This window comes from Vicugna pacos, chromosome 20 (genome assembly GCF_048564905.1).
Source record: "Vicugna pacos chromosome 20, VicPac4, whole genome shotgun sequence".
Taxonomy (NCBI): Eukaryota; Metazoa; Chordata; class Mammalia; order Artiodactyla; family Camelidae; genus Vicugna; species Vicugna pacos.
The window spans coordinates 4,661,518-4,681,618 of record NC_133006.1 but is presented as its reverse complement, the minus strand read 5'-3'; the positions used below and the strand labels follow the sequence as shown (position 1 = coordinate 4,681,618).

Genomic DNA, 20,101 nt, shown 5'->3' with positions numbered 1-20,101 from the left:
GCACCATTTGTGAGCCCTGTGGAATCAAGCTCACCTGGGGATTAAATTCAGCTTGAGTGGCAACCAGACACTGGCCCTTTCCCCTTGGGTTCAGGGGTGCAATTCATTCCTCAAGGATTTACTGCTTTACGGGTGACTGGAGGCAGACAGACTCAAAGAATAAAACTTTTCTACCACATCTCAGCAGAGCAGCCAAAGTCAGGCCTGTGGGCGTGTTTGCCCAGCCCCCACCACGGTGGTCAGCGCCCTTCCCATTTCACCAGAGCTGCGTGGGAGTAACTAAACCGAGGAGTAAGAAGGACAAATGGAAAGGAGAATGGATCCAGGAAGCTAAAAACATCATCTTTAAGGCCTCTAGAAATTTTATGTTTCAATAGAGCCCCTGATTATTTGAACTTGATTCATGATTTGAACTCTTTATACTTGCTTAAAGATGACTGCGGTGAAGGGATAAGGTTGGTAAATTTTTTTCTAAAGGTTGGAAACCACCACAAACAGCAAGCCCGTAAATGATATCCTAGCTAATTTCAAAACTATCCAACAAGGTGGGGGGGGGTCTATATATATGTATATAAATAGATAGGTAGATAGATAGACAGACAGATAGATAGGTAGGTAGACAGACAGACAGACAGGTAGATAGATAGATAGATAGATAGACACAAAAATATGAAATCTCAGTTCCTTCTAGTGTCATAATTGAATATTATTTGCATGTATTGTTGAGCAAGGACAATGATGCTAAGGACATAAATGGGCCCCCGTTTATATTTATGCCATTCATAAATACTGCGAATGCATTTGATATTAATAATAATGTATTTAATGATTGATACATCATTATATTATATCAATATAATGTAACATAATCATAACATTATATAATATACTAATGTACTATAACATTATATAATATATTATGGTTTATAATTATATAAATGTTATATATAAAATTGGATTTATATAATTATAAAACATAGTATATAATTATTTAAGTATCTTTCTTATACGGATAAGAAATTAGGAGTGGTAGAAACAACAGTAAAATAAGGACTATTCTCTGTGACACTTGCAATTCTCGGTCACTGGGTAATTAGTGATTAAACACAGAGCGTTACTTCCCCCCACCCCCGCCACCCCCCAAAGACTCCCACACAGTGAGATGTGCTCCAGAACATTTGCTGAGTGAGTGAGTGTCGGGTGAAGAAACCGTGCCCCGGAGCAAGGTGCGTGTGAAGCAGGCCATGCTGTTCTGTTGAAATACTTTCTTCTATTGACTTGTTAGGGATTTTTAACTCCAGTGAATGATAGCTCACCTTCATTCAGTGCAGGAAAACTGATTTTTCAACACAAGGGGTGCCTGATGGCATTTGGCTTTTAAACATCTTTAAAATCAACTAATACCAACTGAAGCACACCTGGGCGTGGCCCGTCTGTAAAGTTAGTCCAAATGGTGAATAAAGTCCGATTTGGGTCATTATCACAGTACAAGTAGGCTCAGAAAGGATCTTTTAATTTGAACCAAATGGCGTCACTTGAGTGTTTTCTTTTTATTAAGATGAGAAACAAGGTGCCTTTGGCAAGAGTGAGCTCTCTCATGTATTTTTTTTTCCTCAAACATAGGACATATGTTCTTCTCATGCTCTAGAAATACAGTTGAATTTGAATATGAGAAAATCAGAACTATTACTGGCTGCAGACTGCTCCCTCTTAGCAGTAGTATTTAATTTAAAAAATCAAATATATTAAGTAAAAAGGCTGAGCTGATTTTTCAATATTTTACATGAAAAAAATTATAATGCAATACATGTCAACTTAAAAATTTCAGCCAGCTTCCTAAAATAGAAGCAAAATTACAGCTAAACGGCAACGTATAGTAATGAGATCATGTTTGGTTTTAAAATGCTTAAAATATCACTTAATGATCACTAAACAATAAGGCTGTTCAAAAACAAAAGTTGTTTTGAATGTTGTTATATGTCACTGCCCCTCTTTTTTTTTTTAAGGCTTTCAGACCAGGGCATGAGACTAAAAACACTCCAGATTATTAAAAAAAATAAAAATCACATTTTGTGGAAATAATTATTAATTTTAAATGTGTTTTGTGGAAATAAATAAAAGTTTCCCCACAGCAGCAGCAATCTGAAAATCACTGAAAGTCACATATAGTCTATGACGTTTTTGTATTAAAAACCACATTTTTCTAGAAAACCTTATTTGGGCTGACTGATGAGTGCTGATTTTGAGTTTATACCCGATCTATTATAACGAGTGCTGGGAGTAAAAATGCCATCAGTGTGATGTGGTCCCTGGCCTCACGGAGGTCACGGCTTAATGGTGGAAAACAGCTGTAGATAGAACATTATGAAGTGATAAACGTGCTGTGTTTAAAAATTGCCAGGTGCGAAGGGAGCCCCAGGGCGGGGTAATCACGCAGAGTGAGTGTCCAGGCTGGGTCTGCACTGAAGAGACAGCGGTCCTCCTCTGATCAGAGGGAGAAGGAGAGGTCGGGAGCAGAAGCAGCCGGAGGACCCTGAAAGCACACAGGATGCTCGCTGTCTGCGTGGGGATGGGCTGCGGTGTGAGACGGGATGAGAACGTGGCCAGAGAGGACAAAGGATGGTTGATTGATTCCTCATGACGGGGGAGAAAAAATAAGAACTTAGCCTTCAGGCAGGGAGAAGCAGATACTTGTCAGAGTGGTGAATATCCATCCAACAAAGGAGATCCAAGTGCTCAGCATAGCCAGGGATGACGCAAAGCAGTTCCCACAGTCCAGTATAAAAGGGGGGATCCCTTTTTCAAAAAGACAGATCCCTATTTTAAAAAGACAGCTTGGGTGCAAAAGGTAAGTAACACATGGGTCTTCAAGGAAACCAGTTTAAAGAGCATGTGACATGGAGAGGGGATTGGATCTGAGAGGGGCGCCAGTGGAGGCGAGGGGGCTTGATGGATGCTGCCTGCAGGGTGGTGGCGACCAGGCAGCACCTGGTGGTTATATCGGAGATCTGTGTCCCTCTTGTTCCCGGGTGCCTCGGGAAAATTGGCTTTAGACTTAAGGTGAATTCAGTTTGAGTTTCACATGTCTTGGGAACTTCAGAGTGGAGATGTCAGTGTTGAGTCAAGTTGAAGGAAAGGTTTAGAGCCCAGGAAGGTAGTGTGGGCTTGATGTCGGAAAAGGTGAAAGGTGGGAGATACAGACTGGGATGGGGACGGGATTGTCTGGAAGTGTGCCTAGGCTGAGATCGCCTCGGAGAAAGTGATTGCGTTCAAAGGATAGAAAGAAAGGGGGGACTGTTGTCAGAGTGAAGGAGCTGCAGTGTGGGTAGGTCTCAGGGAGTTTGGAACAGAGTTTAGGAAGGCAGTGAACCAGCGTGGCTCCAAGAGCAAGCTTCATAGGGTTGCCACATCCTCTGACCCTGGTCTCTGATAAATCACACAAGTACAGCTCCGAATTTCCCCTGCGAAGCCTGCTCCTTTGCCAGTCATCTTTGTGATTATAATCTGCTAGTCTTCACCTGCATGCTTGAGACAAAACCTGAGCATAATCATAGACTCCCCTCTTTTCCTTAAACTTCCATTCCAACCCGGAGCCAACTTCCACCTTCAGAGTAATCCAGCCGAGTTTTAGACCTCCACATTGAACACCTGAGCCTTCACCCAGTCCAGCCTGGTCTTGAGCCACTGCCTCACAACTGGCCTCCCTGCCTCCACCCTGGCCCCACTATGTGAGGCTGCCAGGATAAACTCTTAAGAACACAAATCCAATCAAAACTGTGATAAAATGCTTTGAAACACCTGCCTCACATTTAGAATAAAAATTCTGTATCCTGATGTGTTATCTTAGTGCATAACAAATTACCTCAAAACTTAACGGCTTAAAATGGGCAATATTTATGATCTCCCAGTTTCTGCAGGTAAAGGATTCTGAAGAATGGCAGATGATGTTCTGGCTCAGGGTCTCAGAAGAAGTTGCAGTCATCTTAAAGTTTTACCGGGGGTAGAGCATATGCCTCCAAGGGGCTCCCCTACATCAGTGGGAGTGACAGCCCTCAGTTCCTCCCACTTCTTCATGATGGGATGGCTGACTTCCCCAGACACGTGATCCGAGAGACAGAGAGAAAGAAAGGATGGAGCCACACAGTGTCCTGGGACCTGATCTCAGAACTCCTACACCATCACTTCTGCCGTATTTTATTCATTAAAAGTCTATGACATTCTAAGTGAAGTAAGCCAGAGAGAGAAAGAAAAATACCATATGATATCACTCATATGTGGAATCTTAAAAAAAAAAAAGACAAATGAACTTAAATATAAAACAGAAACAGACTCACAGACAAAGAATACAAACTTGTGGTTGCCAGGGAGGAGGGGGGTGGGAAGGGACAGACTGCGAGTTTGAGATTTGTAGATACTGACAGGTATATATCAAATAGATTAACAAGTTTACACTGTCCAGCACAGGGAACTATATTCAAGACCTTGTGGTAGCTCATGGTGAAAAAGAAAATGAAAATGAATATATGTATATTCATGTATGACTGAAAAATTGTGCTGTACACCAGAAGCTGATACAGCATTGTAAACCAACTATAACTCAATTAAAAAAAAGATTTATAGATACAAATACCAATTTTTATGGGAAAGAGACTTAAAAAATGAGATTGTATTCTAATTTCACCTTTTGAATAAAAGTATACAAAATTAAGCTAAAAAATATAAAAGCAATTAAAAAAAAATCTGCAACTGTAAGGCCTTCCTGTTACTCCTTCTGCATCTTCCATCTCATCATCTACTATTTTCTCCCACATTCACACCACTCTGGCCACACTGTCCTCTGACAGCCCCTCACGGATGCCGGATCCTTTCCAGTGTCAGAGGCTTTGCACACGCTGTTCCCTCTGCCTGGAACACACTACTCCTAGGTATTGATGTGTTTCCCCCCTTCCTTAATTCAGGTCTCTGCTCAAGGGTTACCACCTCAAACAGGACTTCCGTAATCACCCATCAAAATATCAAACTCTTCTAACTATTTTCTATGACATTATCCTGCTTTGTTTTTTTGCTTCAAAACAGTTCTTGCCCACACAGATTATCTCATCATTTACTTACTCATTTACCTTCTGCCTCATTGGTCTGTGAGTTTCAAGAGGGCAGGGATTCCGTCTGCTTCACCCTGGTGTGTCTGGTTCCTGGAATGGTGCCTCGCCCACTGCAGGCTCTTAGTAAATAGCTACGGAGTGAAGGGGTGAGTGGGTGGGAAGAGGAAGGATTGATGTCGTGGTAAACAACCTGAGCTTTGGAATGAAAATCCTGGCCCCATCACTTTGCCAGCCCTGCCACCTAGGAAATTAACCTTGGGGTTCCCCTTTTGGGTAGTGAATTAATAATTGAGAGAAGGTATCCTATTGGGTTATTGTAAGGATTGAATGATACACTGCCGCTAGGTCACTTGGGAAATTCCTTGTCCCGGGTGCAAAGTTGGGGACCCAGGATGAGCAGCCGCAGAGCTGTCTGGCCTGTCCGGCACATCATGCTGCCTTTGTCACCAACAAGCAGGGTGGCGACCTGAGATGCCTCTACAGTTTTCCCACGTGGTCTGAGTGTCATCTCTCAGTGATCAGAAATGCGTGTCCTGCCCTCTTGTGTTGTGTGCAACTTTAGGTGCATTTAACTGAGTCAGAACCAAGATCAGACGTTGTATGCATTCAGGGAAGGGGCCCAAACTTGGCGGACGGTGCACGGATATATTTGGAACGAGTATCAAGAAAATACTGATTTTTTTTTAAGATCTATTTTTTTAAATAGGTTTTATTCTATTTTTTTCTATTCTTTTTAAAAGACACTAACTTCGAGGTTTAAGAGTTTGTGTCTGGCAGTTAACAAGGTGGAAAAAAACAAAACGTGTCCACCTGCCTTCTGTGACGTACCCCTGTTCAGCATTAGATGACAGTACTGTCAAAAGCTTTCCACGCATGTTTGATGGTGGTTTCAACCGACTTATTCCACATTCTTTTGTGCTCCCACTATGGCATCATTCTCCTCATTCAGCTTTGTTTTGTTGTTTTCTTTTCTTTTCTTTTTTTTTCTTTTCTTTTCTTATTTCTGAAATGGAGGGACTGGGGATGGAGGTTGAACCCAGGACCTCAGGCGTGCTAAGCATGCACTCTACCACTGAGCTGTACTCTCCCCCTGTTCTTCTTCTTCACTTTTTTTTTTAAATCAGTCCAGGTCTTCTATTTTCTTTGCATTGATCATGCCATGAATTCATGGGAACGGGTTCCAGCAGGCCAGGGTCCCTTCCGTTGGTTCTCAGAAAGTGCTCTCTGGGTGGAGCAGGCTGGCGCTTCAGTTCAGCCCAAATACCTTTCTCTTTGGCTTCCTTCTTTGTCTGATCACTTTCCTTCACATGAATCAGGAAGCTCTCGGAGTGCTTACTGTGCTCAGTCCACACGTGAGTTCTCTTGGCATGGATCTTAGCTTGTTTGTTTACAGCAATTCAAACAGCATGCTGGGTACCACTGTGGACTCTTTCAGCGTTGCCATGGTGACATCTGTAGGGCATTCCTTTCTGAACATCGCCCGCTCCCTTTAACTTACAGTATCACTTTTCTTGTGGATTCGCATGTATGTGGCCAAAGGAACAACTCCGTGTTTTCTAAAAGACCTGAAGAACACACAGAGGGTGCCTCTCTTTCCCTTTGCGTTGGTTATTTTGGTGAATTGCTGGAATGAATGGCGGTTTTTGCCAAAAGGGCCCCTTTGCACTATTTTTTATTTAGATCAATATGTATGGCATTTTTTTAAAACGTATGCACTACGATATTAGTCTGGTAAAGGAAACACTGAAAAATAAGTCATGGATATGTTCTCAGTAGTTCGCAAATTTCCCTAAAGACAAGGTGTCATCTCGTGAAATACAACAACATGGGCTGTCATGATCTTCTGTTTGAATAATGGGAAAGCGTTCAGTGACGTCTCGTGTCCAGCCCCAAACGCAAGTAATAAGATGGGAATCGCTGGTATTTATCATTCTCTTATTATATACCAGATATGGTTCTAAGTGAATGAGTAACCTGGCTCATTTAATCCTCGCAGGAGCTTTATGTGAATATTGTGCCCATTTGACAAGCAAGCATGTAACACAGAAATTTTAAGCAAGCTGCCTGAGTGAACTAGCCCATTGCTAAGCAGGAGTTAGGGTACTGCCTGGCACAGAGAGAATCTGTAGGAAGCATTAGCTGTCACCATTCTTGATGCCGAGTGCTGCCCAGCTAACAGGTGACAGATACAGTGCTCTGTCAGGAAGCCTGTGATCTTCGGAATATACTAGCATTTGATAAGATTTGATTCCCATTTTAGGGTAGGTTGAGGGTGGTGGGAGGGAACAGATGAAGCGCAGAATGCTTAAGTGACTTGTCCAAGGCCCCAGCGTGGGGATGTGGTCTTGTGCTGGGGCTGAACGGTAGTACTGACTGAACGTGTGGCAGAGGAATTAAGTGATAGGAGGTCACGGGGAAAGAAATCCCAGGGAGCTACTCGTGCAACTCCATGGGCAGAGGACCTGGGAGCTGACACTTGCAGTGGTGGGAATTTGGATAAGCAGCCAGGAGGCAGGGCAGGGTAGTGTCGGATAGTTTCACAGTTTTAGTTGGTTCAGGGTATTCACATGCATTAGTAGTAATTAAAATAGCTAACTGGGTTGGACGGAAGGGTGTAGCTCAGTGGTAGAGTGCATGAAGTCCTGGGTTCAATCCCCAGTACCTTCACTGAATAAATAAGTAAGTAAAGCTAATCACCTACCCCCCAAAATTAAAATAAATACAAATAAACTTAAAAAAAATAAAACAGCTAACCCTCTTACAATTTATCTTGTTGGAAACAACTACTTGGATTATTTTAAAATCAAGTTTTGCAACTTCTCTTTCTATTTCAATCACCAAAATAGTTACTGTGTAGGTCGTTAATTAATTTCATTTGCAAATTTTTACTACTCATTTACCATCAATGGGTCTGAAATAGTTACTCATGCCCTCAGTAAAAAGGAAACTGTTATTCCATGTCTGAGAATGACTTCTCATCCCCTCCATTATCCACTGCACCTGCTGACGTTGCTTTTGAAGTTTTCATTTTTCACGTCTGTTTTGCTACCATCATCGTTCACACCTAAGGTTACTGTCTTACCGTTTTAAGCTCTGTTCTGTAAGAAATTACCCATTTCATTTTTCTTTGGTGGAAAGCCCAGGTTTAGAGAGTTATTTCTTCTACCCGGTCCATCACTGGCTGCATACAGGGGCCATGAAAATACACCTGCTGCTCAGAGATTATAATACAGAGGGTGATGAATATAAACCATTATGATTGCAAAACTGTGATAATTATTGCCAGAGAAGGAGACACAAAATGCTACTTCACATAATGTCATCATTTGCTAGATGTAATTTCCTTTTTAAAAAAAAGGAACTGAGACTAATTAACTTGCTTAAGACGATGGGCTCTCAAGTGACAGAGCTACTTTCAGAGCTCAGATTTAATTCCAAAAACCACAGACAGAACGCAGAGAAATTTTGCATTTGTAGCGATTGTTGGCTTAATAATTATTAAGCAAAATATCAAATCATTTAAAAGTACAGTGGTATTTATCACTTATTTCTAAGATGGGTTTGAGGCAGCTTGTAAGTAGGACTAAAAATATTCTAAGATAAAACATACAAAAGGTTGCAAAGTGTATGGAAACAAAAAAGAATTGTACAGGAAATCCTTATTCAAGACAAGTTAGAACATGTAAGGCTACACTCAGGGCTGCTCATCTCAAATTTTTAAATTCTTTTTTTCCCCTATTGTTTTCCTTTTTGTATTTATCTGTTACATTTGCTTTTTAAAGTTCTGTTTATTTGAAAAGTGGGATTATTATTACTGACCCCACAGGGTTATGATGCTAAAAATATTATCTGTGTCAAAGTACCATTGGCGTTTTCTTACCCATCTTTGAGACTGAAATTGGAAAGTGTGTATCTTTCTGATCAATATCAATGAAGTGAAATTTGTGTTAAAGCATTTCCTCGTATTCTCTCATTAAGGTTAAGTTTATGTTTCAAAATGAATAGTTATTATTTACGGTCTATTTGCTAATTCATTCTGGACTTAAATTGTGAAATGCTAGAGGCCTGCTGTATTATAGGTCACGGATCTCTGAAATTTCATGGGGAAGAGGTTTTCAAAGGAACATGAAAATTATTCTTTTATTTTATCGACACTAATCGTTAAAGATTTGGTTCTGCATTCAAATATGAAGAGCAGAAAACATTTTTGCTTAGTAAGTAAAAAGGTTTAATTTGAAGGTGGGACAAGTGAGGTGCCCTTCGCTCAGTCATATTATGTAACTGTAAGTTGTTGTTGCTCCATCTATAGTAAGGAGTTCTAATCACCAGGCAGATGGCCACTATTTATATTATAAAGTTCCTTCTGAAAATGTCCATAAATAAAAGGATTTTTTTAACAACCGTATATTGACTTTCGGTTTTAGATGAGCATAAACTTCAAAACAGGTCAATACTGGCATCATTCCTCGTTGTTATATTGAAAGATCATTTACATTTTATTGACAAAAACTCATGTTCTTCCCAAACTAATTCCACGTTCTTTGCTTCAGTGTATTTTACAATTATACTTTGCATATAAGTGTTCTTTTCTCGTATATTGCACTGACAATTATTTTCAAAGTCTACTTGGTAATTAAATGTTTCTTTCTTTGTTTTTATTTTTAAAATTTTTTGTTTAGTGTTTTTTTTTTGTTTTGGTTTTTTTGTTTATTCCTTTCATACTCTATAACTTTTTGTATATTTTATGTATTTAATTTTTTTGTTTTGTTTTATTTGATTAAAGTATAGTTGATTTAGTGTCGTGTTAGTTTCTTGTGTACAGCAAAATGATTCAGTTATACATACACATATATATTCTTTTTCGGATTATTTTTCATTATAGGTTATTACAACATAGTGAATACATTTCCCTGTGCTCTATAGTAGGTCCTTGTTGTTTATCTGTTTTATATATATTAGTGTGTATGTGTTAATCTCAAACTTCTAGTTTACCCCTCCCCCCTTACACTTTGGTAAGTGTGGTTTGTTTTGTTTGTCTGTGGGCCTGCTTCTGGTTTGTAAATATATTTATTTGTATTTTTTATAGATTCTGCATATCATTGATATAATATGATATTTGTCTTTTTCTGACTTACTTCACTTAATTTGATAACCGCTGGGTCTATCTATGTTGCTGCAAATGGCATTATTTCATTCTTTTTTATGGCTGAGTAATATTCCACCACATATATATATATACATACACATACACACACATGCGCACACACATGCATACATGCACATGCACACTACTCTTTATCCATTTATTTGTCAGTGGACATTTAGATTGCTTCCATTCTTGGGTATTGTCCGTAGTGCTGCTGTGAACATTGGAGTGCATGTGTCTTTTCAAATTGGAGTTTCTTCCCGATATATGCCAGTAGGATTGCTGGATCATATGATAAGTCTATTTTCAGTTGTTGAGGAGCCTCCATACTGCTCTTCATAGTGGCTGCACCGATTTACATTCTCACAAACAATATAGGAGGGTTCCCTTTTCTCCACACCCTCTCTAGCTTTTGTCATTTGTATTCTTTTTGATGATGGCCGTTCTGACTAGTGTGAGGTGATACCTCATTGTAGTTTTGCTTTGCATTTTTCTAATAAATAGTGGTATTGAGCATCTTTTCATGTACCTGTTGGCCATCTGTGTGTCTTTGGAGAAATGTCAATTTAATCTTTTGCCCATTTTTGGATTGAGTTATTTGGGTTGGTTTGTTTGTTTTATTAGCTGTATGACCTGTTTATATATTCTGGAAATTAAGCCCTTGTCAGTCACATCATTTGCAAATATTTTCTCCCATTCTGTAGGTTGTCTTTTTGTTTTGTTTATGGTTTTCTTTGCTGTGCAAAAGCTTCTAAGTTTAATTAGGTCCCATTTGTTTATTTTGCTTTTATTTCCATTACTCTAGATTCAAAAGAAAATCCCCCCCAAAAAAATACTGCTGCGATTTCTTGCTTTTACAAAAAAAATACTGCTGCGATTTCTTGCTTTTACAGGCAGCTGTCCAGCTTTCCCAGCACCACTTACTACTGAGGAAATTGTCTTTTCTCCATTGCACATTCTTGCCTCCTCTGTCATGGCTTAATTGACCATAAGTGCATGGGTTTGTTTCTGGGCTCTCTATCCTGTTCCAGTGATCTCTGTGTCTGTTTATATGTCTGTATCATACAGTTTTGATTATTGTAGCTCTGTAGCATAGTCTGAAGTCAGGGAGCATGTTTCTTCCAGCTCCATTCTTCTTTCTCAAGATTATTTTTGCTCTTCAGAGTCTTTTGTGTTTCCATACAAATTTTAAAATTGTTTGTTCTAGTTCTGTAAAAAATGCCATTAGTAATTTGATAGGGATTTTATTGAAACTGTATGTTGCTTTATGTCATATGGCCATTTTAATAATATTGATTCTTCCACTCTAAGAACACAGTATATTTTTCCATCTGTTTGTGTTATCTTCAATTTCTTTCATCATTGTCATAGTTTTCAGAGTACAGGTCCTTTGCCTCCTTAGGTAGATTTATTTCTAGGTATTTTATTCTTTTTGAGGTAATGGTAAATGGGATTGTCTCCTTAATTTCTTTTTCTGTTGTTTTAGTATTGGTGTATAGAAATGCAACTGATTTCTGTATGTTAATTTTGTATCCTGCAACTTTACTGAATTCATTGATGAGCTCCAGAAGCTTTCTGGTAGTGTCTTTAAGATTTTCTTTGTATAGTAAATATCATGTCATCTGCAAACAGTGACAGTATTACTTCTTCTTTTCCAATTTGGATTCCTTTTTATTTCTTTTTCTTCTCTGTGGCTAGGACTTCCAAAACTATGTTGAATAAAAATGGCGAGAGTGAGCATCCTTATCTTGTTCCTGATCTTAGAGGAAATATTTTCAGTTTTCCCCCATTAAGTATGATATGGGTTTATCATATATGGCCTATGTTATGTTGAGGTATGTTCCCTCTATGCCCACTCTCTGGAGAGTTTTTTATCATAAATCGATGTTGAATTTTATCAAAAACTTTTTCTGCACCTATTAAGATGATTATGTTAATGATTTGGTCTTTAAAGGGAGTATGATTCTAAGAATTGGTCCATTTCTTCTAGGTTGTCCAATTTGTTGGCATATAACTGTTCATAATCTTCTTAAAATCCTCCTTATTTCTGTGGTATCCATTTTTATTTCTTCTCTTTTGTTTCTGATTTTACCATCAGGGCCTTCACTCTCTTTTTCTTAGTGAGTCTAGCTGTTTGTTAATTTTGTTTATCTTTTCAAAGAACCAGCTCTCAGTTTCCTTTATCTTTTTGCTTGTCTTTTAAGTCTCCATTTCATTTATTTCTGCTGTGATTTTTTTATTATAGCCTTTTATTTACTAATTTTGGGCTTCCTTTGTTCTTTTTCTATTTTCTTTGGGTGTAGGTGATTGAGTTTTCTCTTGTTTTTGAGGTAGGCCTGTATTGCTGTGAACTTCCCTTGTAGTTCCCACTTGCTGTCTTTCATAGATTTTGGTCTGTCATTTTTTTCATTTGTCTTCAGGTAATTTTTTATTTCTCCTTTGATTTCTTTATTGCCCTAATAGTTGTACAGTCCCATGTTGTTCATTCTCCACATATTTGGATTTTTCCAGTTTTCTTCTTGTAATTGATTTGGACTTTCTTATCATTGTTATTGGAAAAGGGGTTTAATATGATATAAGTCTTCTTAAAGTTACTGAAACTTGTTTTGAGTCCCAACATATGGTCTATCCTTGAGAAAGTTCCATGTGCTCTTGAGAAAAACATGTATTCTGCTGCATTTGATGGAACAAATCTATACAAATCTATAAAATCATGTCAGATGTTTCATTTAAGGTCAGTGTTTCCTTGTTGATGGATGATCTATCCATTGATGTAATTGGGGTGTTAAATGTCCTTACTATTATTGTATTGCTGTCAATTTCTTCCTTTAGATGTGTTAATAATTGATTATATATTCAGGTATTCCTCTCTAAAGGAATTCAGTTCAGTTACTGCTGGATTATAGTGAATGCCTTTCCATTTTTATGGATACCTATGTTGATTAAATATTCCACAATGAGCATGCATTAATTATGAAGTAAAATTGCTTTAAACTAAAAATTAGAAAAGGAAATTTGTGTATACATTGCTTTTCATGGTTTGAAAGACACGCAAGTGTGGTATACTCCATTCTGTTACTACACAGTGGAGAAATGCAGTACTGAGCTATTAGTCATACAGATATACTTGATAACTCCCTGGAGTTATCAGAAGGGAGAAATGAACATGAACATTTTTAATAGAAATGAACAGGGAAAACAGTAGAAATGCTATCTCATTTAGCTCCATTTCTTCATGGAAAAGTTTTTGGAATTAATCATCAGTTGATCAAATTGCATAGCTAAAAATGCCTAGGTAATAGTTTTGTAGAGAGCAAATAATGTCAGACAAATGTAATTTATTTCGAAATATGACAGAGTGACGAGAGAAGAAACCATAACACTTAGTCATTAGGGACTCAGTGGCTTCTTCAGTGTGTCCCCATTACTGTTGTCTCAGTGAACAAGTAAGAAAGTTATTAGGTGGGTAAGTGCATGTACCCAAAGTGCAGAGATCAAAAGTTTGTCGTCAGCATCAGAGGATATAATGAGTAGCCTTTTCTTTGCTGTTGTCAGAGTTCTGATTGTAATAATTCTATCAGGAATTGAAAGACTTGAGTAGAGAATGCTTCTTGGTTTACAAGTTAAAGTGACTTGTTGATACTCTGGAGTACAAAAATAAGAATCTGATGCTACCATACAAAGTAGAAATTATAGACGTACTACATATAATTAGTTTCCAAAAAGCTCAATTTATTTTAAGGTAATTGTCTTTGGGGAAATTAGAACATATAACTGGAAAAAGTCATTGTAAATGACTGTACAAACTATGCAGCATGGCATTCATTCAGGTATTATCTTAGTGAGCAATGTAATCTGACTTCAAAAAGATTTTTAAGAAATTGCACATGGGCCAAATAAATAATATGTTAAAAGATTATAACCTAGAATTTTACAGGGATTTCATATAAACTGTGTGAAATCACTTATGAAAAGATGCTTATTAAAAATAAAATAACAAAAACAAAGCTGTTTGATGCAATACAGTATTCCCCTTCCCTCTAGAAGTCCTCAGACCTTTAAATAATAATAGTTTCAAAATACAATATAAATTAATATGAGTTAAGAATTTCCATACTTAGTAACATGGATGGACTCAGAGGGTATTATGCTAAGTGAGAAGAGTCAAAGAAAGGCAAATCCTGTATGGTTTCACTTATATGTGGAATCTAGAAAACCAAACAAGTGAACAAACATAACAAAACAGAAAAAAAATTCATAGAAACAGAGAACAATCTGGTGGTTGCCAGAATGGAGGGCGATGAGGTGATGGATCAAACAGGGAAGAGAAAGATACAAACTTCCAATTATAAAGCAAGTCATGGGGACGTAATGCACAGCATAGGAAATATGGTCCATAATATTGTAAGACCTTTGTGTGGTGACAGATGGAGACAAAATCTCCATCAAGACTTACAGTGATGATCAGTTTGTAATGTATAAAAATATCAAACCACTATATTGTACACCTGACACTAATGTATTATTTTAAGTCAATTATAATTTTAAAAATTTAAGTGAATAACTAATTTTTTGAGAAAGGCAAAAAAAAATAGTCATCATCTTTTCTTTACTCCAAAATACGAGAAACACAATGTTCTTGTTTCATCTCTAATAGAACCAAAAGAGCTGAAAAACTGTCACATCCATATCTTAATTTAGATAGTGCTTTGAAATAGCAAAATTGGCCAAGAGCGAGGAGGGAAGACATATTTACAGGTTATTTTATGATAATAATAACTATCTAATATACATACAAGAAATAAGGGAAAGTAAGTTTTCAAGATTTCACCAAAACATTGATTTTCCACAGTGAGTTGCATGAAGTGACTCTAGTTCATACATTTTTTTCTCACCATTTCATCCCTTCCTTTTTAGACCAAGTCAGTGTCATCTCTCAGCTGGACAGACCCAAGCTGGTTTCTTTGCTTGTTCTCTGCCATGATTGGTTGTCAATCTGATGTTATCTCTACAAATGAAATCAAATATGGCCGACTCCCTCAGCTAAACCACCCAACGGCTTCCCTTCATTCACAAGAAAAAGCAGAAAATGTCACCTGTCCTACACGCTCTTATGTCATCTGTCCTTCAACCACCTGTGAAGGCTTTCTTTACACCCACTAGTCTTCAAACACACAAGCCATCTTGTTTTTGCTATTCCAAGAGTGAGTCAAGCCATTTCTCCATCACACTGTAAAATTTGACTTCTTGATCTCCTCATGGGTTACTCTTTCTTAGTTTCTGGACTCTGCTCAAATATTACCTTATCAATCTAAAGTAATAGCCCTGCTCCTTGACTGTGCTCTCTTTTATATTCTTAGTAGCTTGACTGTATTTATTATTTACCTCTACACATAAATATGCATGTGCGTATATATTCATTTTATAATTATTCATTTCCCCCATCAGAACATAGATTCTGTAAAAGCAGAGACATTTTCTTGTTTTCTGTTCTACTTTTGGTACCTATAGTAGAGGTTCAAAAATCTTTGTGGAATAAATTGATTTTAAAAAGGAAAAATGATAAATAGTATACATTTGCTTAAAAATATCCATTTGGGAACATTCTCTTAGGGGAAAATTAACAGCACCTCTTAAACATCTAGACAGATAATTTCATGTTGATGAATATGAATAACATTTACAAATTTAATACTTTCTATGACTTCTCTGTGACCCCTTTTTAAATTGCATTCAAGTTTGATTAGAATATAAAATAGCATGCTGTTTATCTTTACTACCATATTTTAGATAATGGATGATTACTATTTTCGATTATTTTTTTCTAAGGAATAATTCTGAGTAAAAATAAAACACTTCACCTTAAAATACATTTGTTCTGTTCACTGCTCCTAGGAAAATTGTTTGCTTAGATATTTTAAATAGTTCTATTCTTTAAATGGTATATTCTTTCTCAAATTTTATTTGAAGACGTGAAAAATTAATTGCATCATTTGTTTCACAGAAGACAGTCAGAACTTCAATCATCATGTTTTAGTTTTAGTTGACAGGGATCATCTTACAGATGGTAACAGTGCTGACATAGCTTTTTACAAGGTGTTATTTAGTCCTTCTATCAAGATTCTTCAAAATTGCATTATTTGCAAATATTTGCACTATGTATAAAAATAGACTTAAAAAATTTCTTCCGTAGAGCACAGTGAACTACATTCAAAATCTTGTAGTAACCTGTAATCAAAAGGAATATGAAAACGGATCTACGTGTGTGCATGTATGACCAGGACATGATGCTGTGCACCAGAAACTGACACACTGTAACTGACAATACTTCAATTTAAAAAAAAAAAAGATTTTTCAAATTCGTTTTTAAGGAGAGTGATAAGGACAATCAGCATATTTATGATGAGTTCTCATTTAATTTACTGTATTTTCTTGTAAATATTTTTTTTTCCAGAAATTGAAAAATTTCAAGGTTCTGATGGAAAAAAAGACGATGAAGAGAAGAAATATCTTGACGTCATCAGCAACAAAAACATAAAGCTCTCAGAAAGGGTATTGATTCCTGTCAGACAGTATCCAAAGGTACTGCCACATATGCTTTGTTCTCATAGAATTAAGGTGAAATCGATAAAAATTAGACTTGATATTTGATTCATTGCCGTTCATGAAGTAGACACGTAAAGCTTCGTTACATTAATATACACGTATGCATGATACCGACATAGAAGAAGGAAGGCTCTGTGAAAGTACAAGGGTGAGAGTAATTTTCAGTGGAAGGTTGTAGCATTTTTTTTCTGTGGATGTGGGAAGCAAAACTAGACATTTCAATCATTTATTTAGTGTGTAAGTAGTTCAGTAATTTGTCCAAATACACACACTCAGTGATGTTTTGGTTCATGTTGAAATGCATTTGCTTACTATAGAAGGGAGCAGAATGAATGATACTAAACATGCAGCATTAGCCACTCAGCAGAGAGTTTCTATGTCTAGGAAGCCTGCATCATCTTTATTAGACCCTCGGGTTGTATGTAACCTCTGGTCTTCTAGATTAAGGGTTCATTTGTAAAAATAATTATGATATTGTTTTCTTGAAAGTACTTTTTCATGAGACAGTGTGTCATCCTGTGATATTTTTATCTCCAGAATCATGGTTATAAAACGTAGCATTCAGTGGCATATTTTCATCACTTATATTCATAAAGTCCACAGGTAAAGGGAGTTTTTTATTTTCAAATAAATTGCATTGGCCAAAAAATGGAAACTCAAAGACTTAAGCTGGTAATTAACTTTCCGAAAGGTGTGTCTGAAGCAAGGACCGTGTAATTATCCTAATAATAAAGATTACAGACATAAATGAAATAAATGCTGTAGTTTACCAATTGTCTTCTAATATGGTAAATTTTAGTAAGCATGATTCAGTGGAAGGTTGTGTTTATAATTATTTCAAACAGGATAAACTGTTACAGCACACCAGACCATAAAATTTAACTTTCAGATGAGGTTTTTTTGGGCATGCAAGTTTTCGGCTTCTGTGTTTATTTTGAAAGAGACTTACTTTATTGCAAGGTGCATTCAGTGGGTACATATTTTAAAATTAAATTTACTTTACAGTTATGCTTTGATGAATATTAAATTGGGCCATCATAGTCATGTACATGAAAAGTTTTACAAAGTAATGAAATATGGTAGAAATGTGATGAGATATTAAGATTAATGTGTCTTTCTTAAGGAACTAGATGATTTGACTCCTTACAGTCCAGGTAGAGTACAAGGCTCTTTCTTTAAAGCATGTATTTAAATATTATATAACTCAGTACTGTTTCTCAGATTAACACTTGTCTATTCTCTGGCTGTGGGAAACCTAGTCACGGACTCAGAGCCTGCTTCTCAGTAAAATGAAGCTGTATGTCTGACCAAATTATGTTGATAAGGTGTGGAAAGCATTTCACATCCTGATGGCTCCCAAGTGACAGTATGAGTGAGTTTTACGCTGAATATTACAGTAGTTTATGCTTGATTTTTAATGCACGTTTATAGTGATGGATACTGAAACAAGACTATTTTAGAGTGTCTACTTTTTGTGTGAGATTTAGTTTCTTAATTTATAGAAACATTTCTAAACAATGAAACTCCCTATGCGTATTGAAATAAACCATGTCTTACTAGCAAATTATGGTACCTCCTTGAATTTTCAGAATCACAGAATGGTTGAGCTGAGACTAATCTTGGAAATCACAGAATATATAAAACTTATTTTACAGATATGATAAGTGGGGATTGCTCAAAGACATAGCTTTGTTATAGATGGAATACTTAGAGAGTTTGCTGTTATTTTTAATTGTTCATTTTTTTGGTGAGCCATTACATTTTTAACTTCACTGATCATGCTCACATTTTGGTGTACTTTTTCATGTCAAGTGTGGAAGAATGTGAAAAATGATCATTCTTAATGATGAATAGTTTTGAAGAATGTTATCAAATAATAGTGTATGCCTTATAAATTTACCATCTTTAATTGATGAATATAATGCCAAGCCACTTGAATTTATTAAAGCACTGTGCATTTCATAATCTGGTTATCATACATAAAAGATCCCTGAGAACCCCTTCCTAGGAAAAGAGCACCGAGAGACAGAATTGTCCATCAAGTTGACCCATATTTATTTTTGCTTGCTTTTATACTATAACAATAAAATTAAAATCAACCTTTTGAAAATAATATTTTATTTCAAAAATGGTGATTTCTTCTCCTGCTGAGTGATTATTGCCAGAATAACCTTCTCACTTAGAAAAATACCTGTGGGGCTGAGTTATTTGTCAGCTGTCAAGTATGTAGTGTGGAGTGATGCTGTGAACTTTGAGCAGGACACCACGGTGTGTATGGATTTCAAGTTTATAATAAAAATTATGAAATCTTGAGCTGATCGTTAATGTGATGATGTCATTCCTCTCCAACAGAGAGGAAGACATAAGTGTGGGGATTCTTGAGGAAATGACCTTTCCTTGATTTTACTACTTGACCTTTTTGGGGTAGATTCTGTTTCCGTTCATCTCTAATTACAAGGTAATTTGCTAACTTAATTGAGTAATTCAAGGAATTGAAAGACATTTAAGATTTTTCAATTATAGAAAATATAAGAAGGCTGTTCAAACACATTAAGAATGATTTATCCAGCTCTACTGCTTTGTGGCTAATCACTTAATTTGGAGAAAATATGCCTTATTATTAAATTATTCTAATGGGCACTTTCTCTTGATTGTTTTCAGCGTTTTGTTTGTAACAAATTAGTAAATAAATAGACTTTGTGCATCTATTGTTTACATTTGCAAATGTTTTAGGATCAGGGAAATTATTTCTTGATAGTCAGGTCTGTAAGGAGGCACTGTGTTCCTCTATAATCCTGAGAGAATGATGCCAAAACTCACCATCCTTAAGGTTAGCTCTTTCTCCTTATGTCCACAAACACTGCATTTTATAGTCCACTACACAATTTTTTTTTCGAATTTTAGTATTTCCAACTCATGAATATTACAATGAGAATCATTTTACAGTCTCCTTCAGGCAAGCAGTGGTTGTAACTCACGGTTTTTGTCTCTAAACTTTGCACGTGTGAACTTGTGTGGCTTTTTATATGGAGTTGTTTGTAGTGTTGGAAATATGTGTATTGACTTTAGTGGCTTTTCTAAATGTCTTCAAAGATTACATTGTGATTTAGTGTTGGCATGCAGAGCTATTACATATACAAAAAAAGAACAGAACTATAGGTTGGGGAAATAAATTTGATATTAATGAAGTAGGTGTTCATCCTTGGAAGAATCAGAAAAGAAATATCAGAATTTCTTGGTCCTCAAC

At 36.7% G+C, this 20,101-nt stretch overlaps 1 protein-coding gene and 1 pseudogene across 3 annotated transcripts in view; one reads left to right on the top strand and one right to left on the bottom strand.

The window, feature by feature from the left end:
- The window catches only part of KHDRBS2 (KH RNA binding domain containing, signal transduction associated 2), a 512,181-nt gene that overhangs the window by 64,419 nt on the left and 427,661 nt on the right, over nucleotides 1-20,101 (top strand). For all 3 annotated transcript variants that reach the window (XM_072944681.1, XM_072944680.1, XM_006217887.2), the window contains exon 2: nucleotides 16,703-16,830. In XM_072944681.1, the coding sequence (XP_072800782.1) occupies nucleotides 16,703-16,830 (128 nt within the window). The remainder of the gene's footprint in view (nucleotides 1-16,702; nucleotides 16,831-20,101) is intronic.
- Nucleotides 6,218-8,986, bottom strand: LOC102527372 (large ribosomal subunit protein eL21-like; annotated as a pseudogene).